Source organism: Euleptes europaea, chromosome 10 (genome assembly GCF_029931775.1).
Source record: "Euleptes europaea isolate rEulEur1 chromosome 10, rEulEur1.hap1, whole genome shotgun sequence".
Taxonomy (NCBI): Eukaryota; Metazoa; Chordata; class Lepidosauria; order Squamata; family Sphaerodactylidae; genus Euleptes; species Euleptes europaea.
In genome coordinates this window covers 66292634-66317222 of record NC_079321.1, presented here as the reverse complement: position 1 = coordinate 66317222, position 24589 = coordinate 66292634, and the positions used below count along the sequence as shown (strand labels likewise).

The window sequence follows — 24589 nt, the reverse complement described above, 5'->3', positions numbered from 1 at the left end:
ATAATCTGTACTGTTTGTGCCTGGAGGCTGGAGTCCAATTTTTAAATTGTCCCTCCAGTTTAAAAAAAACAAACCCCTGTGGCCAGAAAAATATCAGGAGCTGGCTAGAACCTATCTGCTTAGCTAGTTTTCTGCTTGCAAGGATTTTGCTTTTAAAATGGCATCATCCACAAATGTCTGAAGTGGTGGAGTCCAATCTGTCACCTCATTCTTGTGCATGTGCAGACCCACCTTGAAAAAAAGCCATGGGAACGTGGTTGGCAACTGACAGTGGTTGTCAGCAACTTTCAGGGTAATGGATTGACTCTAAGAGCTTGTAACTGCCAAACCCTACTGTGAGGAGTTATACTAAACATAAATCACTAAGTATTTCCATTGTTTCTTCCGTGATCAGCTCTAGGAGTATGAAGTCAGTCTACCACCACTAAATGACTTTAATTCATTTATTTTGAAAATCCTGTTCAAATAATTTGAATATGCTAGAGTGAATAAGCATAACCTCTGTTTTTAAAAATTACATTCACAGTTCACGTACATACTGTTTTATCTGATTTTAGAGGAAACTAGTGATAATTATAAAGAAGAAGAAGCTCTTATTAATGAAGAAGCCATTCTGAGTGTTATGGAAAATAGTCAGCATTTCCAACCTTCATCTCGGAGATTAACTAAAACGCCAGTTTTCAGTAAGTACAGTACAAACCATTGTAGCCTTTCCTTTAGTAATAAGTGTTACTGTTCACAGTGTTGGCTGTTTTATTATGAATGTCCTGTATATTTTGCCTAAACTTAAAAGTTTGACCACCTTCATACATCAAAATATACCTCTATTTGTCCATGGTAGGCATGGGCATAGCTTGTTCTTATGCTCATGCATTCCCTCCTGCAACTCCTTGTGCATAGAGTGTGACTGAAATTTTCTGATTTGGGAAGCCTTTTTTCTTCTCCACAAACCTGGATTTTAAACCACAGTTCAACGCCAGTCAAGAATCTCTGTCTGTGAGCAGAAGACGAAACAACAATTTGTGTTCATTCAGACGCCATGGCAAATTGGAGTTCAAAGGCTTCCCAAATGGAGTTTTAGATCGTACTCTGTCAAACAAGCAAAGAAGAGCCCTAACCCTGGCGAGAGGCTCAGCGCTAACGTCAGCTATTATAGATGGAAAATTTAGGAGGTTAGCAAAATCAGAGTGGGGATGCCCTTGTAAAACAGGAGAAATAGAGAATGTAGGTCATGTTTTATTCAGATGTGTCCTCTATGAGGAAATGCGCCAGAAATTGATTTTCCCACTTATTAATACAACCGATTTTAGCTCAGAGGTGCAGAAATTGAAATACCTCTTGTGGGAAGGAGATTGTAATAGACTGTTTTAAAAAAGGTAAAGGTCCCCTGTGCAATCACTGGGTCATTCCTGACCCATGGGGTGACGTCACATCCCGACGTTTACTAGGCAGACTTTGTTTACGGGGTGGTTTGCCGGTGCCTTCCCCAGTCATCTTCCCTTTACCCCCAGCAAGCTGGGTACTCATTTTACTGACCTTGGAAGGATGGAAGGCTGAGTCAACCTTGAGCTGGCTACCTGAAACTGACTTCTGTCGGGATCACACTTGGGTCGTGAGCAGAGCTTTTGACTGCAGTACTGCAGCTTACCACTCTGTGCCACGGGACTCCTGTTACAGGTAGCTAAATTCTGTTCTGTAGCGATTAAAATTCACTCAGAAAAGGTGGGTAGAGTCAATAATTTTAAATCCTAAGTTATTAAAAATGTGGCAATTTTTTTAGGGAGAGAATATTTTATCTTGGTTTTTAGTAATTGCTCATTTTCTATTTATAGTGTATTTAAGGTATGTTTGTTCTCTTTTGCTGGCAATTGCTGTATCAGTAAATTGAACTGATCGTAATCTGGGCCAAACGACACATTTGTGTTTTAAAGAGTTGGGTCTGTGTTCCCCACTGCCACACAGCAGCTGAGGATAATGGCTTATAGAAAATAAGGAAGAACCCAAACAGGCTCAAAATACTGCTGCAGGGAACCAAGGGCTCCTGCCTCCCTCCTCCAGCCATTTTTCCATGCTGAAACAGAACTTGGAGGGGGTGTTATTTCCCTGTTTTTTTCTGCTCCACATGCAGTATTCTGTGCACATGAAGCAGAAAAAATGGGGTAATGACTCCCCCCAGGGCTGTTTTGCCATGGGAAAACAGCTGGGGTGTGGGGAAGAGAAGCTTTTCCTGTCCTGTTTCAGCAGGGGTTTTCAAGTAGGAGATCAGTAGCTCTCAAATATACTTTGTCCTGTGGCACAACTCTGTTCTTCCACTTATCTGTGGCTTCTACGTTTGTTCAGAGTACAAATCAGAGACACCCTAATACAGAAGGGGACCTTGGCCTCAGAAGACTCACCTGAGGGTGCTGATTGTAAGCCCATGGAGAGGTCAAGAGACAGCTGCAGTGTGATTGAAAGGGTCTTGTTGTGCTCATAGTTGCAGCCCAGAGCCCAACCACTCATGAGCTTTTAGCTAGACCCTATTATTATCCGGTGAAGATGAACAATATAGGGTTACACAACCCCACAACTCTTTAAGAGGTTTTGCCCTTAAGTGTTATCTCCCACAGGGACTCTCCAAATAGACTGATTTGAGCCATCTTGGGTCAGAATATCCTCTTTCTGATTTAAACCAAGAAGAGGGAGCATCAGATGTTACCATTTAACTTCCTTCTCACAGATTATTCCAACATGATTTAAAATGCTGGAACTGAAGCTAAATTAAATGCAAATTAAACCAAGGGGAATGAGTGAAGCTTTCCAGGGTTTTCCCTTCAGGTCTCAATATTCCTTTTCCTGAAGTGTTTGATCAGAAACTAAGAGAAATGAATACTCACATTCTACAAAGATATTACTAATATTGGCAAAATGTTATGAAAGTTGTTAAAGTGCCACCTAGCTGGCATAATATCAAGAGTTTAAGGATGAAGATGATCAATACATGTATTTTGCGGAAAAGAAAAATGAATTGTGCTTTACAAAGCACACAAAGCCATTCCTTTGTTTATATGAGCATCTTCAGCTAACTCTGTTTTTCAAGAAAGAGAATCAGTCCTCTGATCTAGATACCTTTTAGCTGAAATTTTGTCATAATTCATTCAGGAGTGAGAAAGTTGGCTGAGGCAGCTGCCTGTTATGACAGCTTTTTAAACTCCAAACCTGAGACCGCAAGGTCCCACGGTAGAGGTTGTATATGACTCTCTGAACTAAATGGGAGGACTTACCTATAGAATGTTGTCCACTTCCATGAAAAGAAAAAACCCTCACTGAAATCTAAGTTATTTTTCCTGGTGGGATCTCAAAGCATTAACTCAAACCATAATTGTATATACAATGTTTCTAGTATTTTTAGTTTCTATTTCAGTGGCCAGAGAAGTCAACTGTCTCTCCCTTAAAAAGGGCGTTGTGTAAATTTTTCTAATATTGGATAGGTTTAGACATTGGCCAAACCCACAATTACTAAGAAGGACAGTTAATTTTAACTGTGGATTTGTATGATGTGAGAGCACAGATATCTTGGAATAATCCTATTTTCCCCAGTGATGCCATAGGCTATGGAGAGAAAACAATAAAACTGGCACTTATCAGAGTGAGCCAGAGCTTCAGTAATGAACTGTGTTTGCAAACTGAACATATTTAAAATGAATAAACTCTGGTTTCATGGGATATCTTAACTGAGCTGAGTTCATCTTGCAAATGTAAAGCATGTAGACCACTTAAGAAAAAGGGCAGGGGTGTAGAAATGTGGCTCAGATCACAAGAGTAGTAAATGAGCTATAAGGTGGAAAAAACACACAGACAAATGCAGATTTTGCTTAAAACTGACACGGTACGTACCTGAACTTATTCTTGTGTTTACTACAGTGGACAGTAGTGCTGATCAAGCCGTGATGAATCTCTTGGCTGGTTTGGAGGATGAAGGCTATGAAATTGGAGAGCAAAGAACTTTATTGCAACATTTTTCTCCTGGAAGCTGTAGGAATCTCCACAACAGTGATGATGAAGAAAATGAGCCACAAATTGAAAAGGAAGAAATGGAGCTCAGTTTGCTAATGTCCCAACGATGGGACAGCAACATTAATGATGCCAGTGAAAAAAGAAGGTATATCCTTTATTTGTTGTGATAATCACCTTCATTTATTAAATTATGTTCAGCTGAACTACCCGTATTTCTAAGAAAAAATCAATCTGGAGATTTAAGCAAGCTATGAGGATAGAAATCTAGGATTAGAAACATGATCAGTTACATGAATCTAGATGGCTCAGACAAGTAGGTCAGTGAAAAAACCCAAGAGCTAGTAGCTAATCTGACCTTCATTGGATTGGGATAGATTCTTCATTGGTCTATAGAGACTGTGCTAGAATCTTTTCTCTCAGCATGTACTGCTCTATGGGCATGTTTGCTAAACGAGTACACAATGGCAAAGAATAACAGAGACAGTGCATTCCCGCTCTGAGGGTAAGGGCATCTTGCAGCTCAGGTTTTCCCATTGGTTGCTCGGGGAGGCAGGACTAAAAATCTTTAACTTCCTGTCTCCCAGGGCTGGAAAGCCCCAACTTCCACTTTCCCTCCTGCCTTTGCCGGGGAGACAAGCTTAGAGCAGAGCTCCTGCTAACTCTAGGATAGTGTAGGGATTCTTAGCTTCAACCATAATTTAGCCCTGATTTGAGTGTCACAGAAAACTGCTAAACAGTTATAACATTAGACTTATTTGTCTAAATTCCCACTTTTACTTTTTTAAAATTAAGTGTCTAGTCCTCCGTTTTTTGCTTTCCACAAAAAAATGGCTGAGTCTTTTTTTAAAAGAAAGCTAAGAATTCAGATGAGCTAGTAGCATTAGATCATTATCATGGCAATAGATCATTGTAAACTATACTACAGTCACAACTGTTATGAGCTATAGTGCAATCACAACTGTTGATTTTTTTTAAAGCACTCGGGCAGTAGCAGGGCAGCAGTGAAAATGGCAGTTGTAAGGGGCTGATAGAAGGGATAATGGTGCCCATGTGGGCAGGACTTTCTAATGTTCATACAATGATGCCCAATATGGTAATGAGGAATAAAAGTTACAGTAGGGATGAAAGTGATTTGAAATATAGAATTGTTTTACACATCTTATATGAATTAACATTCAGCATATCACAAAAAAATATAGTATTCTTCCCAAAGGAACTTTGTATTTCTGCACAGTATAAAGGCACAATATAAATGAGGGGGTAACATATTGCTATTGGAAAAGCTGTTTTGGGGAACGGCAAGGGCAGAACTTTCTATCAGGTGGCTGGCCAAATATTTTGTATGTCTAAAATAGGTTTCACTTTTAGGTCAGTTGGCAGAAGTAAGAATCCGAGCTCAACTGAAGACAGCTCTTCAGAAGATGAGATGGATTGGAGTGGTAATGATTTGCTTCTGGCAAGTCTGTCTATACCTCAGTTAGATGGAACAGCAGATGAAAACAGTGGTAAGACTTTAAAAACTTTTGGAATTTCATTTCTTCCATGAGACAGTAGTCTGTGTGTGCCAACATTTATTCTTTATGAAGTTTCGCCTGTATTTCTGTACTTCTCTCATTGTAGTCCTGGCCTACCCTTACCTGTGCCTTTTCCTCTTCATCCTAGTACAATTATTTGGCCCAATGCATTTTTTAAAATGGCTACCGTCCTATTTAATGTATGAGAAAAACAATAAAAATAATTTGCCATATCTGTTCTGTTTTAGACAATCCTTTGAATGATGAAAGTTCTCGAACGCACACATCTGTAATTGCAGCAAGCAAAACTTCTACAAAGACTTCAATTTTTCACAAAGATGATGCTACTCTGGAACCCCCATCTTCAGCTAAGATTACTTTTCAGTGTAAACACACAAGTGCCCTTTCTTCTCATGTTTTGAACAGTGATGACTTGGAAGGGCTTTCTCAGCCAAACAAGAGGGACGCAAGACCCGACTTTTTGATCAGTTCTTTTACAAAAGAAAGCACTTACAATGTGAAATACCCAACACCCTTCAACAGTATCCTCCATTCTGAGAATGTACACAAGGAAAGTAATAAAAGTGAAACACTCCAGGTTTTGTGTGAAACCACTTACGAAGACCTCTCCTCAGCAAGCAGACACCTGCCTAGCAGGAAGTACACTGGCATCAGAAAGGCTACCAAGGATATCTCTTTGTCTGTGAACCACCAAATGGATGAATGCAGTTTCCTTAAAAATTCTGACTTTTCAGATTTTGACCATTCCAAAAATAAAACATTATCTGAAGCAAATAAAAATGCTGGTAGCACAACTATAAATAGCCTTTGTTCAGCACCAGAAAATTGTGATTTAGTGTCTTTCTCAGAGGTTAATAGAACTATTATTCATTCCGCTGTAAGTAACACTGATGAAGACAGCCTTAATAACCTTAAAATTAGATATGAAGAATTTCAGGAACATAAAGCAGAAAAAACAAACCCTAGCCAACAAACATCACATTACATGTTTTTTCCTAGTGTTGTTCTTTCTAATTGTCTCAGTCAGCCACAGAAGTTAGGTCCTGTGACATATAAACTGCCACAAGGCAAAAAGCAAACTAGGTTAAAACTAAATAAGAAGAAATTCAGTCTTAGCCATCAACAGGAGTCTGCAAGTCTCAATGCATCCACAATAGAAAGCTGCTATTTACAAGGTGATGCTAATAATGATATTCCTGATAAGTTCAGTCTGCTACCAAATGATATTCAAGTTCCTCAAGGTGCTTTTCTAAACAAAATGTCTATGGATACTAGTAACTGTATTGACTGCCGCTCTGGAGCTGAAACTCAAGAAGCCGAACAATCATTTGGGCTGTGTGGAAATAAATACACACTACGTGCTAAACGTAAAATAAATTATGAGACTGAAGACAGTGAATCTAGCTTTGGCATGCACCGTTCAAAAATTAGCCTACCTCATTGCATAGAAAATGATGAAAATGTAGATGGGTCTAAAAAGTCTCAAAAACGAAGAAAACTTTCTAAAAAATTACCACCTGTTATTATAAAATATATAATTATTAATAGATTTAGAGGGAGAAAAAATATGCTTGTTAAACTTGGGAAAATAGATTCTAGTGAGGAGCAAGTGATACTTACAGAGGAAAAGATGCATTTATATAAAAAGCTTGCACCTTTAAAAGACTTTTGGCCAAAAGTTCCTGATTCTCCTGCAACCAAATATCCTATTTATCCATTAACACCAAAGAAAAGTCACAAAAGGAAAGCAAAATGTAAATCTGCTAAGAAGAAGATTGGGAAACTACAAAATATGAAAAGTAAGAATATTAAGAGAACTCTATATTTCAGAAAAAGAACACATGCTTTTCTTTCTCCCCCTCTTCCATCATATAGTGCTGAAGCTGAAGACTGTGATTTGAACTATAGTGATGTTATGTCTAAACTAGGTTTTCTCTCCGAAAGAAGTGCAAGTCCGGTTAATGTATCTCCACCTCGCTGCTGGTCTCCCACTGATCCAAATGCAGAAGAAATTATGACTAATCTAGAAAAAGAAACTTTGGTGTTTAAAAATGCTAATGTTTACAGCAGTAAGACTGTTATTTCCGTGCATAAAAGACATAGCCAATCAAAAACTCAGGTTAAGAAATGTAGAAAGCAATTTGCTGGTGCTACTGTACGAACTAATACAAAGAACAAGAGCAACCTAACTAATAAAGCAGGAAATGAAGTTAAGAAGAAGCCTAGAGCAAAACTGAAACAAAAAATAGAAAAAGTCTCCAAGTCCATAACAGCTACAGATGAAAAACATAATTATCTTCCAGGAACAGAAGTTAAACTTGTACTGAAGCACCATGATTTACCTGAGAACATTCAGAGCTTGGGAAACTTTCAGCCACTCTTTACACAGAAAGATATGCCTCCCACTGGCTATTCAACAGGACACCTACCATCAACACCACTCCCACTAACAGCTACTGCTCAAGGAAATCCACTGATGTATTTCCATGCACTCTTGGAAAATGAAAAACCTATAGGGTGCCAAGGTTCCCCCTTGACACAGGAAAACCTTCATCCGGCCATAGCTTCTGTGGTGTCAGGAAGGGAAAAAGCCAAAATAAACTTCCAAAGATCTAATAGTCAAAGTGGTATATTTAGAACAAAAGAAACCACCTTAGTTCAAAATAACGTGTTCGACCAGTCTAATCATATATCTCAGGTAGCACTGAATATGTACAATTCTAAAGACATGTCTAAAAAAGCAGATGAGATTACAAATGCACAAAGCAGGCTTTTATGTTCTGCTGGTAAGGCGATCGAAAATGTCAGTACTTCAGACACAATAAAAACTGATCAGATGCATTCTAGTAATTTTTTGCACTGTAAGGATAGTCAGCAGCAGATAGTTTACCTTCCAGAAGCAACAAAACATGCTGATCATATTTCTTCTTTTTTTAAAACTTCTGAGGAAAGCCATGGACCTTTTCAGTTGCCAAAAAAATGCTTTGTAGCTTCTTTGAGAAGTCCAGTTAAAAAACTAGGATGGGAGCAGAAACAGAGAGGATTCATTTTGGATATGTCACATTTTAACCCTGAAAAAAACATAAAACAGCATGCTGTATCAGAAACAGTCTCTCAAACCAAAATGGATTCCCAGTGCATAGGTAAGACTCTAGTTCCTTCTGCATTTGGTGAAGCACATTCTGGTTTGGCTGTTCTAAAGGAATTGCTCCAAAAGAGGCAGCAAAAAGCACTAGTTCATAACATGCATGAACAAATGTCAGTTAAACCTCAGCTGACTAGTGGTGTTTCTTATCCCCTTGTTCAAAATAAATTAATCAAAAGAACACGTTCAGTCGTAACACCAAGAAAACCTCGAGCTCCTAAAGACAAGAAGCCTAAAGAGAAACCACAAAAGCTTCTAAAAGAGCCTGCGAAGCAACATAATAGTAAAACTGTCCATATCATATCTGATAGTCCTGTTTTTTATTCAGACCCAGGTTTTGAGAGCTGTTACTCACTTGAAGACAGTCTATCGCCTGATCATAATTATAACTTTGATATTAATACCATAGGGCAGACTGGATTTTGTAGTTTATATTCTGCCAGTCAGTTTGTTCCAGCAGATCAAAATCTGCCACAGAAATTTCTGAGCGATGCTACTCAGGATCTTTTTCCTGGACAAACGGCAGAAACTGATTTTTTGAATCATAATAGCAAAATGTCTAAAGAAGAAAATCATTATTCAGATCCAACCACATGGTTAAGATCTGGTCCACTAAGTCCTCAAGTGTTTGATAAAAGGCTTTTGGATAACAATGAAAACCATCTCCACAGTGTGTGGAAAAATAATGTTCTTCCATCAGCATCTCAGCCTAGCTCACCAGTAGATGTGCAAGGGGAAGAAATATGCCAGAAGGAACAATTCCAGTTGGACAGAAATACTGTGAAGAAAGGGATTTTTCTTAATCTTTCATCACCAAATAGTGAGTGGAGTCAAAACCACTTTAGAAAGGAAGCTGCTTTTGAATCAGGTCAGCCACTTGACTCTGTTAGCATCTCCTTTTCTTCTATATTGTCTTCACCAGATGGTGAACTTATGGATGCAGCTTCTGAAGATTTAGAGTTGTATATTTCAAGAAATAATGGATTAACACCAACCCCAGATAGTTCACCAAGATCTACAAATTCACCTTCACAGTCAAAAAATGGAAGTTCTCGTGCTGCACACATCCTTAAACCTCTAATGTCACCTCCAAGTCGTGAAGAAATCATGTCAACTTTAGTGGATCATGATCTTGCAGAAGCCATATATCAAGAACCATTTTGCAGCAATCCTTGTGATGCACCAGAAAAGCCCAGGTAATGTGGGTATGGCAGGGCTTTGTCTTTCTGTAGTTATCGTATTTCTGATGCTGAATCTGGACATCTGGGTGTAGATCGAAAAACCCACACCCTTGGGGCAGGTACAGAGGTGACAAGGAAAAAAAAGTATAAGACAGTTGCTGTCAGGCGAGCAGGCAGGTGGGTACTTGCATGTGGCAGTGACCAGAAAAGCAGTAGGGAAGGAAGGTGAGCAAAAGAGGAGGAAGTGGGCAGGAAAAACATAAGAAAGGGGAGGGGAAGTATCACGGGGTGGGGAGTAGCAAAATAAAAGGGTAACACTTCCCCCACACGTCTCAGGGGTCCCGTTGATATTTTGTATGAATGTATTTTTCTTTGCCTCTTAAATTTTGATGTTAAAGGGAATTTTATGCATAACTTTCATGTATTCTCTTCTTGTGCCACAAAAGAGAGTCTGTGCTGTATAGTATTAGAATAATCCTTTGATTAATTTTTTGCTTCATTTTTGCAGATTCTGAAGTTTGGGTCACTGTAGGGAGCTTAACATGATCTTGTGTATAAACTTTAGCCTTTGTTACTGGGGAGAATACTAAAATAAAAGCCAACTTTACATGCATGTTTTCTATTCAGTTTTAATTCCCTCAAAATTATAAGAAAAACAGCAGTAATTTTTGAATTCCATCTTTACAGAAGAATAACTCAAAGCCTTATCTTCACAGAGAGATTGGAGGAAGGCTACTTACCGTTGAAACAAGACTTACAAATGATCTGCTTGAATTTGAGGGAGACTTCTCACTGGAAGGACTACGGCTGTGGAAGACTGCTTTTCTTGCAATGGCTCAAAGTCCTAGACCTGGTTCTCCTCTTCGGAATAGCCAGTCCCCTGCTGATAAAAAACAAAGAAATAGCCATAAAACTGGTGAAGAAAAAAAAATAGTGATTATGCCTTGTAAATGTGCACCAACTTCCCAACAAGTTGAATCATGGCTTCAGGCCAAAGAAGATTATGAACTCTTCAGGAAAAGAACTGCCATTATAAGGACTGAGACAGCAACAGCTACTAATAATTTGAAACATATCTCTTTACCTAAAAATCTATGTTTTGAAATGGCCAAGGGAGCTGAGTGTTCTGACTTACCCAGTGTTGAAGTTAGCAAATCTGCTGTGCATTCAGAAGTTTTTTGCGTTTCATCAAATCCTACACCACCACAGACAACGGGAAACAGTGATACAAATAATGCAGAACTGAATAAGAGTGGGCTCAGAAACAGGCCTCTGCCACTTGTCCCTGCAGCGATAGAGACAGAAAGAAATGAGGAAGAGGAGGAATATGTTAATTATAGTTCACCTGATTCACCAGCTCTTCCTCCTTGGCAACAAGTAGCATCCTCTGATTCCAAACAGTCTTGTTCGGAGGATTCAGAGGATATATTGTTCTCTGTGGAAGAAAGTAAAACACTAGCCAAGAAAGCACAGAAGCTTGTCAAAGAGGAAGGCAAGGTACCCTTCAGGGTGTCCCCATCAAGAGAATGTGATGGCAATTCTGAACCAGTTTGCTTCCACAGCACACCAATTAGGGAGAAAAAGTGTCAAGAAACAGTACCAGAAGCACTTACATTTACCCCATTCTTACCGGGTAAGCTTAAAAAATAAGTCATATGCACATACTGAAAATAAAAATTGTAAGAAATTTAATTTTAAAATATGGGACAGTACTTGTTCTATAATGAGCAATGTGAGAGCATGATCAGCAAATGGCTGAAAAGGTTACTAACGTAAAGTGATAATTCATATCAGAATATGTTGAGTTCTCTAAAATAAATTTAATGTGTAGTTAGTATGACTAACTAGGGCACTTTCACACATGCTGAATAATGCACTTTCAGTCTACTTTCAATACACTTTTAACAATTGTTTGCAAGTGGATTTTGCCGTTTCACACAGTATAATCCGGCTGTAAAGTGCATTGAAAGTGGATTGAAAGTGCATTTTTTGGCATGTGTGAAAAAGTCAAGGAAGAAAATTGATGAGGCTTAGAATAATTGTCTCTAACTTTCAGCACATACACTATTTAAGACCTGCAATATAAGGTGCTGCAGTGTCAGATCATGCCTTGCATCAAGATTGTGCTTAACACTGGTTAAGAGTGCCATTCTTTATTTAAAAAATCAATATTTCAGTAGTTCACTATATAAACATCATTTAAGTTATTATATGATATTAATACTAATTACCTGTTTCTCACCCCATGCCTAGGACCAAAAATCCAGAAATTGAATCACAGAAGAGGAAGTAATGTTGATGCTCTTCGAAAAGTACTTTTAACCACACAAGTTAAGGTAAAAATGGAATGGGAACTTTCCCTTTTTATTAGGTTCTCCAGGTTGGGTTCTGTACAATTATTCTTCCGTTTCAGATCTTCTGTTTCAAATGTTCTGTTTCTTCAGATCTTATGCACATTTTCTTGGAAATCATGCATCTTGTTAAAAATATGTACACATACAAAATAGGTGTGGATTTGAATTGTTATTGAAAGAAATAGGAAACAGAACAAAAAGTTCTATTGATATGGTAGAATTCTGCCAAGTACTAATGCCTCTATTCAGTGCTTCATTGCTGTTGTTTTTAAAAAGTGGTGGTACTCAACTATAAAGTTGGACTGATTTCCATCAATTCCCCCATCAGACCTTGGGAGAGCCCCCTCCCCCCACTAAAGGTGGCGGTGCTCAGTAGCAGTGAGTATCACTACAACAAAGCTCTGTTTCTCTTTAAGGAGGGAAACCAGTTGATGTGGATTGAACAGTGGATTCAACGAATGATAATTGGAAGGGAAATAATTGCTAGCACCGTTCTGGAAATACTTTGACAACAGCTAGTAGAATACTTCGAACAGAGCTTTAATAGTTTTACAGAAACTCCCATGTTCCATTTGCGCAACAGCTTACACAAGCAGAAGAACATCCTTGGATATAAAACAGTATGTCTGCGAGTGGAAAAACACTCAATCTAGTGTATAGTGCATCTAATGCTATACCAGTACAAAATTTGAAGCCAACAATGAAAGATGAGCTAGCACAGAAATGCAGGTGTGCAGTGTTAAGATATATAACAGCATTGAAAGATGGTGGTGAAGAATATTAGTGTAATTTTTATGCTAAATTCAGAAATTGATCATATTCTAAATAGTACAAGAGGGCTGCATGTTTGGCATCCTAAGCCCGACGTTGTTAGATTAAAGGTTGCCTTCATGCACAGCATCATAGGATCTATTTCTCTGAGGTACTATCCCATGTAGTTGTGCCACAAATAAGTTTTGCCATTCTTTATTACCCATGCACAAAGAAGGGCAGTAGTTGGGTAGGAAAGTGATTTGAGGGGACATTGGAAAGTTTAATGATATGCTGTGGTTCCTTTCCCAGAAACTGGTATAAGTATTTAAATTACTTAGATTTGGTAATTTAATAAACATGAATAATCTGAATAATGAAGTGGTTAAATGTGTAAAAGCAATATATTAATGGACAAATTATTTGTTGTGCATCTCTCTTTTGACAGAATCAATTCACTGCCAGAAGTGCTCCAAAGAAAGAGACATCTCAGATTGAAGGGCCGTCTTTAAACAACTCCTATGGTTTTAAAATAAGTATACAAAATCTTCAAGAAGCAAAGGCTTTACATGAGGTAACTGATTCTCATCACTAAAAATACTTTACTCTTACATTTGGTTTCTTTCACAGATAATGTTAAGCATTTAGGGTAGGGGTGGGGAACATCAGGCCTGGGGGCCATATAACGCCCACGAAATCATTTGGTCTGGCCCTTCGTGGGTCCTGGCAGATCTCTAGCTCAGAAGGATCTAAGGCTGGTGATCCACCCCCTTGCGCGGACAGGAGTAGCCTCTACTCAAGGCGGATGTGAGTTTGTTTTGCTGAGAAAAGTAACCTTCTTTCCCCTTTGGAGAAGAGTCGTTCACTATGGAGCTGCTAGGACCGCCCAGGAAACTACATTAACCCTTTCCCACCTGGGCTGTGGAGAAACATATTCCCTCTGTGCTACAAGAGGGCTGGAGGCAGAAGTGACAACAATGGAGGGGTTAAAGGGGGCAGGGCCAGAATGCACGGCCAGCGAATGATGTTATAAATATCCAAATGGCCCTTGGCAGAAAAAAGGTTCCCCACCCCTGATTTAGGGTTTCATTTGTACAAGAACTCCTCAGGTGGTGTTCAAGTTTTGCCTTTAAAACAGAAAATGAAGGTGAAGTCTGAATCTCAGAAATCCTTGTATCCAAATTTTGTTAATTGATAATTAAAATAATGCAAACATTAAGAACATAAAGAAATTGATAAATATTAATAAGAGTTAATGGTATTGGTATAAACATTACATTATAATAAAATCCAAATATCAGTTAATGAAACTGAATTATCAAACATTAGTGAAGAAGACACGGAGTTGACAAAACCATTAAAAACATTCAGACGTTTAAAAACATTCAAAATTTGAGAACCAGTGTTGATTCTTGTGAGATAGTTAATCCATAAAACTCAGAAAGCAATTTTTTTGAGTGTTGAGTCATCATTCTTTCAAATTTGCTTTTTTGCCTAACAAAAAATCCATTGCAGGTAAGAAAACTCTTCATTTGAAGATATTCAAACCAAGTAATCTGACTATTTCTTTCTTCACTTCTTCATATGGGATAATAGAACCAGAGATAATAACTACCTATATATCTTTCCCATTTTGCTAGAGAAGGTAATTTAAATTTTTGGAATACATCCAAATCTCTGACAATAGAAGCACAACAACACAACACAAGCCTTTATTGGCATATAGGCAACAGAAGCAAGGGGTGAAGTCCCAGGAGAAAACTTCTTCCTATATATTTATCCAAAATCTTCATCAGATTATCTACAGTTAAATCCCCCTTTTTATGTATTTTCTTCATAAGAATTGGAGTGGCCCATAAAAAGGTTCTATGTGGCATTCTATTTACCAGTTCTAATGAGGAATTCCCCTCATTAGTCCATGCTAACAACCACACTAATTTAGCCACATCATAGTATGCTTTAATATTTGGAAGACCTAACCCTCCTGAGGACCATTTAGATTGAGCAGTAGAACATTTTATCTTGGGTCTCCTAGCTTTCCACATACATTCATTAAGCAAGCTCTGCCAGTCCTTCAACACTTTGTCATCTATTACTATGGGAATATTCTATTACTCTGAATTTAATAGCAGCTGTGCACTTGGTATTTGCACAGCATTGGAAATCGAAAGATATTCCTGATGTAAACCAGTAGATAGAAAAGGTAAAGGAGGTCTATCTAATGATTAAACTCGCACCCTTCAAGGGAATGAAAATCCTTAGGAACGGAGGTCCAAGTGGTTAAGGGTCATTAATCATATTCAGATCCAGATTGTTGAGTTATAGTGAAGAGTTTGATAATCGTGTATATTTTTGAAATTTCATGATGGGATTTCATGATGTGTTTGCCACTAGCAGTAGAAAAGAGTAGGAGTCCATGAGCACCTTAAAATTTCTGGCAGAGTATGAGCTTTTGTGAGCCACGTGAGCTTTCATGGCTCACGAAAGCTCATACCCTGCCAGAAATTCTGTTAGTCTTTAAGGTGCTACTGGACTCCTACTCTTTTCTACTGTTCGAAATTTGTTAGTGAATTTATGAGCAACCAAAAAATATTTTAATTTGAAAACCAGTAGTAAATAGGAACTTAACCACATTAGTGTAAACATTGAATACCATTCAAATATTAGTGAGAAGAAAGCAATAAGCATATTAATTTTATAGGGTATTAGTAATAAAACAAACCATTATCATATATTATTGTTAAAATTAGTTAAAATGTAAAACATCCCAGCCAATATATTCTCTAGGTATATTTTTAAAGCATTTGTTAAATAAGGTTCATTATTTCTGCAGAGTTTAATATATGGAAACCATTTTTAAAAAATTATTTGCTTTATCTTTTTTTTTAACACATATGAAGTTGGTCAGTTTTGTCATCCCACAGTTTCCTTAAATATTGTCAGGCTGGAAGAAAGTTTGAATCTCTACTGTGACTTAGATAATTGTAGCAGCAGTAGCCATATAAAAGGTTAGTTCTTTGATTTTGAACCACAGATAGAACAACGGATCTAAATTACATTCAAAGCCCCAAACTTTTTCCATTCCCTTTTGAATTCCAGTCCGGCAGTCCATTCACTAGTCATACCTAGGTAATTGTTGGCAGCCCTGTTGACTCCCCACTAGCTGGAGGTGTTGAGATCTGCCTCAGCAAGCAATAGCCAAGGAAAGCACCCCCTCCGCCCCGGTGGATCCTGCTGCTTTCCTCCATCGGTGGCAGGACCTCTTTCTCCTTCCCTCAGATGCTGTGCAGCTCCCAAAGGCTGTGCTGTGGCTTCCTACAGCACAAAGGTATGGGGGCGGGGAGGAGAATGGGTGATGGCTTGCTTGTCATGCCTTGCTATGGTAAATGCTGTGAGGGGGCAAAGAGAGGGGGTGGGCAAAGAGAGGGGGTGGTGGCTTCCCAGTACAGTGGGGGCGGCAAGGATGGGGAGCGGCGACTTCTTGCCATACCTTGCCTTGCTGCTGTGATATAGGGGCAAGGAGGGCAGGGGGAGGGGCAAGTGGTGGCTTCCCTGTGGTGCAGGAGGGGGTGGCGAAGTAATTTTGTCACCTGGGGGCACCAAAAATTCTTGGGCCAGCCCTCAGAATTTCTTAGCGTAGGGGCATCTCTATCAAAGGGGGGAAAGCATTCCTACCCTTCTGACACAGAAATGTGCACTGTAATTTTGGTCTATCTTGTTTAAGAGCCCAGGTGTAATAATCTCACCTTGATAGCATCTAAAAGTAAGAATTATTGTATGCTGTTATTAAGAGTAAAATAATAAACCTCATGCCCAAGATGTTCCCAGGTACAGGTATACTTTTTCCCATTTCAAGGTTGACTTTTGTGCATCTTCATTCTTGTTTGCTTATGTGTTTATTTACTAATTAATTATAAATAGATATATCTATTAAAAATGTAATTTAATTCTTGTTCCTCAGTTCTACCTACTAAAAATCATATACAAATTGTGACCACCCATTATCACAGTTAACTAAGACTGCAATAGAAGTTTCCTTGAGTGCAGTTCCTTGTATGGCCATTTGTTAAGTAATGCTTAAATCTCTCATTGTTCAGTTTTGGCATTCTGCCAACAGCTTCTTCTGGGAAAACTGATATATGACTCAACCTTTACAAGATATTCACATACTTTAATGCACCAGGTAACATGACTGAAGCTTTATTCTTATCCGATACCTGCTGCAATATCAGTATAGCCCGAAGCCTTTAAAAATAAGTTACATTACCAGTGGATCTTCTGTGGTGCAAAATGAAAAGCAGTCTGATTTCAGAATATCTGTTTCCTTCCTTTTGACCCTGATTATTAAAATGATCAGGGTACATGTAGTATTTCCATTTTCACAAGCAACTGAGTCTTACAATCTTTATATTAAGCTGTGTGTAAAACAAATTGCTCTGCATACAATTTATTACTGGTTGTAATGCTTTCATTTGTAATACTGTCTATTTCAAAGGGGTGTTAAAAGAATCTCATGATGTATACTTTTTTGCATAGGTTCAGCACCTTACACTCCTCAGTATAGAATTACATGCTCGAACAAGAAGAGACTTGGAGGCAGATCCTGAGTTTGATCCTATCTGTGCTTTATTCTACTGCATCTCATCTGACACACCAAGACCAAATACTAATAAAATGGAAATTACTGGTGCTATAGTGATTGATAAAGACAGAGCACGAACAATCATATGCCAAGGTTCTTCTATTTTTTTTTCTTTAAAAATTTTCACCGACATATTCATTTTATCACCTCCAAGTGATAAAATATGATAAAATGTGGTTGAAGAGTTTTTGGCTAGTGTTTAAATTAATGTCCTCTTGTTGAATGAAAGGTCCATAGGAGGCATAGTAGAGGTTTCCACCTTACATCTTCCTATGAACTTTTGCAAGGGCTATAATCCTCAAAGTTCAGTTAAATATTAAACTTTGTTTAGGCAATAGATGGCATGCTCCTGCAGAAGTTGTGAAGTTGTAAAGAGGAAAGTGTGTGTTAGATTCAGTCCTCAAAAGCCCTTTGCCGGAATGCTCTCTTAGTCTTCAGCTGGTCTGTTCAAGAATTGCAACTATGATAATTTGTCAAAATTGGTTTACGTTGCTGCAGCACTTTAATTATATTAAATGTCAGGGTTGTATTTTGGTTTTCTTATCTTTGTAGGGTCTAAACAGGGCCCTTATTGTATTGTACCTTTTTGGCTTTGTTTAGACCAGTGATACTCAACCTGTGGCTCTAGAGCCGGATGCTCTTGAGGCCCTACAGGCGGCTTTCGCAGTGTAGGCATCTGATCGGCGCTCCACTCTATCAGGCAGCGCGGGGAGCACTGACCAAAGGACCGGCAGTGTGGGAGTCGCTGAAGTACCTCCTCCCATAGGAGGAAAACGAAGGAGCTGCTGGGATCCCCCCACAGGTAAGAATAGAAATCACCTCAAACCCAGCAGCGATGGGGGGAGAATGGGGAAGTCTTCCTCTTTTTCCCAGCAGCCAATAGGACATTAAAATAGTGGTTTTGGAAAAGATTATGGTCAGGTGATGTTAATGTGGTGGCATAACACCATTACACATCGCAGTAGCAATGTGATGCAAAGTTGCAGTGTTAATATTTGATATTATGCTCTGCAATGGTTAATAGTTGAAGTGGCTCTCCAGCTGTTAAAGGTTGAGTACCACTGGTTTAGCCTAGTTAAAATGTTAGATGTGATCTTCAGTAAAATGTAACATAACTACACTGACTTTCTGCAGGGCCAGCTTGATAAATTCTGAAGAAATAATTTTTAAATCAACTAGTATGTAAAGTCATATTATATAGAACACAGTAATATTAAATGCTGTAGAATTCTTCCTTGTATTGGTTCTAAGCTTTCTTGCCATTTTTTTTCTTTGAAGAATCTGTTGGGCTTTTTGTCATTGTGGTGGGTTTTTTAGGGGGTGGGTGGGAATATCTGGATAGCAAATTTAGATCGACTTCTTAAATTTTCTTCCATGTGACTTCTTAAATTTTGAAAGCACACATGGCTGTTCATGTTTTGCCATAAAAAATAAATAACCCCAACTAACAGATACTAAAAAGGGGGGATCTTTGTAGTGACTTGATTTAGCTTTAGTGTAAGTATTTTAGCCTTCTTTGATTGAAAACACTTTTCTAATGTTCTGAACATTGTGTTCAATCCTACTTACCCCATGTGTGGGAAGCAAGGTTCAGAGCAATTTCCTTAGCCTGGCATAGCCACCCCCTTGTTCAACAGGTTTCTTCAGTTCCTGGCTATTGCTACTTTTCTCCCCAGCATAATGTAAACATTCACTTCAAACACAGGATGCCTCTCACTGAAGCCTCACACTAAAGCATTGAGTAGCAACTTCTAGCACAGGTTGCTGATTTCCCCCCCTACTTGTGTCAAGGACAGTTTACACACCAGGAGCCTGATCAGAAGCTTTGTCTCTAAATGCCTCGATGTAAGAGGCTGGAAGTGTCTCTTTGAAGTGAACACTAAGGTTGGAATGGAATTTGCACAGGAGCAGTAGCAGCTGTGATGTAGGTCAAGGCAGCAGGGATGTAGGTTAGGCAGAGATATAGTAGCATCTGGTGGGGTCTTTCTGCAGCCTGAATTTTTTGTACTTTTGCCTAATATTATAACTTTGTTTTAGTTGAGTAAGTTAATTCAAACTTAACTGCATAATGATACAGGTTGTAGTTTAGCTCACAGTCTTTAAACTTACTGGTCTCACTGTTGTGGTTGTCCATTGTTTTTTGGGCCACACAAATTAGAAATTGAAGGATGTTGAAAGAATGTATATATTGCAAAATGTAAACAATATTGAAAATACAGAAAATTTAAGAATACTTTTTCAATTGAGGTTGGCTGTTTCCTTATCTTGGCTACACTGTGCATTAAAGTAAGAGAAGCTTAGGTGGTGACATATCTTAACTGTGCCCAACTTCTGCTTGTGAAAGTACATGAACATTTGTGTGGTGGAAAGTTCCAGTCAATGTAACTGAAGTATGCTTCCAGTGAAAGAGAGCTCTGTAAGTGTCAACAGTTTTTTGTATGTTTTCCAACAGAATTTGATCAAATGAGATTTCCATAAATCATGGCACATCTTGAGTATTGCAGTTAGGAGGCAGTGTAATGACAAAATAGGGTTTCAGTCAGTGTAGGGTTATTCCTTCAGTATTGACTTTTCTAGAAATAAATACATCTTAATTTGCTTTTTAGGTAACAGAGAACATGCACCTTTGCTTACAAGATCTGGTATCTCAGGATTGGAAGTCACCTATGCTACTGATGAGAGGGCACTTTTCCAGGAGGTAGTGAATATTGTTAAAAGGTAGTGCATCTGTGTTCTCCTTTTTGTGGGATTTTTTCAGCCTTGGAATTGTTAATTTAAGATTTTTGAACTCTTTGTCACACTTCTTTTTCTTCTCCCTCCAAGTGTACATTTCTTGAAAAAGTCTGATTTTCCTGCTGATAACAAATAAATTTAACTTCTGAAGGTATTTTACATAAGCCTCCAAACTGAGCTTTCACATCGGTCTTACTGAACTTGTAATATCCCTTACCAATGTCCGGAATACATATCAATCTTAAAACTAGAAGACTTCTGAAGTTTAGATCTTCATATGCTAGGAATGAAAAAACCCTCTCATAAGTAGGTAGATATTTCTATCAGAATGTATCAAAAACCATTCTTTGCAGTAGTACAGATAAATAGACATTCATAGGTCTGGAGCTATCATCTTTGCATATATTTCTCTTCTCCCAATGGGAAACTCGTGCTTCCTCAGGTATGGAAAACTGCTTGGTCTGCCTTTCCCAAGTTTCTGACGTGTTTTTAAGAACTCTGTGGTCATGCACCTGTGGAACTTCAGATGCATCTTTCTTCTTGGTCAACTACCAAAGCTTCGAAGCACTTAATTTTACCAAGAAAACTAAACTTTGAAACATCTGGCTGGAATACATTCTCAAGGAAAATTTGTACTAGGCGGAGTACATTTGCAATTCTCTCTCTCTCCAACTAGAAAACTTCTGATGAGAATGGCATTGACAAAACCCAGGAAGCCAGAATACAAAAGAGTTGCCGAGAGCAACCAACACAGGGTGGGTCCTGACGAAGCAGCGGATTCCTGTTCAGAGAAGACAAAATTACAGGTAAGGAAATTAATTTTATCTTTCTCTTTTTTGGGAATCCGCTGCTCCGTCTGGCTTGGGAAACAACTAGGAAGTAACAAGCTGCTGCTTTTATTTTATTTTTGTAAAATCCTCCACCATTTGGGAAGGGTAAGGGCAAACATCATTTGAGTACACATAAAAACATGCTAAATAGCATGCTACAATTCGTTTATTTCTGAAGATCACCAGAGAAGACTGCCATGCTGAAGGTTTCATTGGATGAAGAAAGTAACAGGTTTTAACATGGTAGAATTTCTTCATCGTAGAAAGTAATAGCAGCTGGGTTGCTATATGTTGAGGCGCTATGCATCCACTTGCAGTGTCTGACAACTACTGGAGTACAGTTTGTTCCTATAAAGATTATGATCAGGACATTTTTACCTCTGAATTGGGAGGTTTATAACCTCTCTACAGAAATTGGCAGGAAACATCATTTTTTTCCACTCACCACAATAACAGTGGTTTCCCCCCTTTTTCATTCTCAATTAATTTCAACAAAACACTGATTCTTTTTAGGGCAATCTCCATTTTTTTAAAACCAAATTAAAAGTTGGTACTCAGAAATCCACATTTTAAAAAAAATCTGTGTAGCTATTTGGAAAATTGACAGTTTCTGTTGCTACTGCTAGATGAATCGAGCAAAGAACTTTTAAGAACAGCTTAGTTAATGTTTTCACGTGAGTAACTAAAAGGGCTGTTAGGGCAAATTCTGTACCATAATTTCCTCTGAAATCGATGGAATTTACTTCTAAGTAAATTCATTCAAGATTCAGTTAGGAGGCTCTGATATTTGGCCTTGATAAAGATGACACTGGGCAAAATCCAAAATGTCTCTTGGTGCCTGTCTTTATCACAGATTTATTTCCCCAGATTTTTAGTTGTGAGACTACTGATTGTAGAAAATCCCGGGTATAGGCCATTATTTACTTCACCTCAGGGAACCCATTTACCAAAAATGGCCCCAGATGAGTACTGTTTGCAGTACAGCCTCACAATGGTTCAGATAGTGATCCCCTGGGACAACTCATGTTGTGGTGGTCCCAATTCAAGCCAAGCCCCTACATACTTACTGCATTTAGAAAACACTAGCTGCTCCATACATAGAATTCCCAGTGTATCATGTAGTTAGGTCCTTTTCCATATTTGAATAACCTTTGTGATTGATTTTAGGACTAGTGAAGTTGATACTCAGTTTCAAAGATGATGGCATACAGGACTTGGGGTGAGGGAGATGTCCCGTAAACAATACGTCTGGTGCAAACCGATGATTTATTTGCTACCTGAAATATCTCAGCAATAGGATGCAGGGACATAGTTCAGTAACTGGATATCTAATCAGTAGGTTAACTAATAGCATAAAATTCCTGATGGACAATTTTAGATGTTCCTATTCATATGACTGATTATATCTTTCTTGGCTATAGCTGAATATGTCTATTTCCACATTTTCTGGGAGTAACTTGAACCAATTATTTAAATCAGCTACAAAGGTAACCTTTGAACATCCCCTGATTCTGAACAGATTTTCTTAATTAAGTTTCATTTGATAAATTATAAAAGGATAAAGAAACCATGCTGTGCATTAAGATTGCTAAGATTTTGAGTGCAGATGTGGATCTCCTCAATATTGGAGGTGATGAAGTACATCTAGTCAGAAAAGTGTAGCATTTTGATTCCCAAACTGTAAGTTTAGCATTTTGATAACAAACCAATCAAATAATCCAGTAGACTTGTATATTTTTACCAAAATGTTATCTGGAAAGAAACTAATGTAGACACCCTTTTGTCAAAAACAAGATTCAGTTCAGAAAGATTTCCGTGGGTTGAAGAAAGAATGAGGCAAAATGAAATAGAGTTCAAATGCTGCTTTCTGTTGAGTCATTATTAAAATGAAAATACAAAATTGAAAATATTCCTTGAGGTTCCTGGGGCATTAAAATTATGACATTTTCTTCCATCAGTTTTAAGTCTGAGTATAATCCAGCTACTCATTTACATAGAGCAATAGTAGTTTAAAGCTGTTTATGGTCCAAAACAATACAGCAGTCTTCACTAGTAGTTCAAGTTTTATATAAAGTTAAATTCCTGGTACACCTTGACAAGATTTGACAAGGGGTTTAGTGATCTAGAGAAAATAACCATTTTCATCTTGAACTTCCTTTGGACAAATGTTTAATGAAAACAAGTCATGTTAACAAGAATCCGAGATAGTAGTATTCATAATAAAAATGGTTGTATTCAAAGATGCCAACTGATTAGCAATTCTGGTATTTTGAATTCTTCACAGCATGCTAAGAGAAACTAAAGATGACAAGCATCAGAATTACTTGATTCTTTATCATTATTTGTAGAATAGTACAAAGGACACAAAATATTTTGAAATATCCAAAATACCTTTACATTAATTGTGAAAGTCTCACCAAGTAATTTTCTATACAAATGTCCTGCTGCTTCTTCTTCTATAAAGTGCAAATCTCTGTGCCCATTTAATTTTCCCTATACCCCTTCCCCATGCTATTCCCTCTTTCTCTCCCCCTAGCATCATCCACATCCTCTCCCTTTTCCCTTCTCTCCTTCTCACTCACCAGTCGACTGTTCTTTTATCTACCCTTCCCCCAGTCTTCAGCTTAAGTATTTATTTAGTTCAGTTTATAGCCCATCTCTTCCCCCAGTGAGAACCTAAAGCAGCTTACATCATTCTCCTCTCCTCTGTTTTATTCTCACAACAACCCTGTGAGGTAGATTAGGCTGAGAGCATGTGACTGGCCCAAGGTCACCCAACAAGCTTCCATGGCAGAGCAGGGATATGAACCTGGGTCTCCCAGATTCTAGTCTGACACTCTAACCCTGCACCACATTGACCCTCAGCTTTCCCTCCTTTCCTACCCCTGGAAGCCTCTTCTGGGGAAAAGTCATGCGGTAGCAAGTTGCTCAAGTGAGTTGTGTGGTGCCCCCTGCCATACTAGGGTGAGTTATGTGGCATCCAAGTCATAGCCACCTGGCTGAGTTGTGTAGATTGCATGGTAGCAAGTTGCCCAGTGGTTGCTGCTAGGCCTTGCCCTAGTACCCTCCCTTCGGGGAAAAGGGGGGGGGAGCAAAATAGCCTTGGAAGGGGACTTGTCCACCCCCACCCCCTGCCTTTTACAGAAACCAAGGTTCAAAAAGGCTGGTAATATTGTTGTGGTTACCTAGCAATCCCCACAATGGCCACTGAAATCTCAGAAGGCATCTGTTTCTTAGAGGTACAACTGTAGAAAGATCTGTCTTGTCTGTTCATGGCTCCAGTCTTTGAATTTAAGTATCCACAGATGGGGCCACATTGAGAATTAAATACATGGGTAGTTACAGAGGCGATAATTGTGTTAGCTCTGTTGCAGCCAAAGCGTCAATGTTACAGTGCCTTCCGCTAAAACACAAATGCATACA

General features: G+C 38.5%; 1 protein-coding gene across 1 annotated transcript in view; it reads left to right on the top strand.

Moving 5' to 3' along the window:
* Nucleotides 1-24589, top strand: part of REV3L (REV3 like, DNA directed polymerase zeta catalytic subunit) — a 112331-nt gene that overhangs the window by 47718 nt on the left and 40024 nt on the right. The window contains exons 10-18 of the mRNA XM_056856958.1: nt 558-683; nt 3904-4141; nt 5365-5501; nt 5759-9872; nt 10574-11490; nt 12111-12193; nt 13410-13535; nt 17498-17696; nt 20210-20321. Of these exons, the coding sequence (XP_056712936.1) occupies nt 558-683; nt 3904-4141; nt 5365-5501; nt 5759-9872; nt 10574-11490; nt 12111-12193; nt 13410-13535; nt 17498-17696; nt 20210-20321 (6052 nt within the window). The remainder of the gene's footprint in view (nt 1-557; nt 684-3903; nt 4142-5364; nt 5502-5758; nt 9873-10573; nt 11491-12110; nt 12194-13409; nt 13536-17497; nt 17697-20209; nt 20322-24589) is intronic.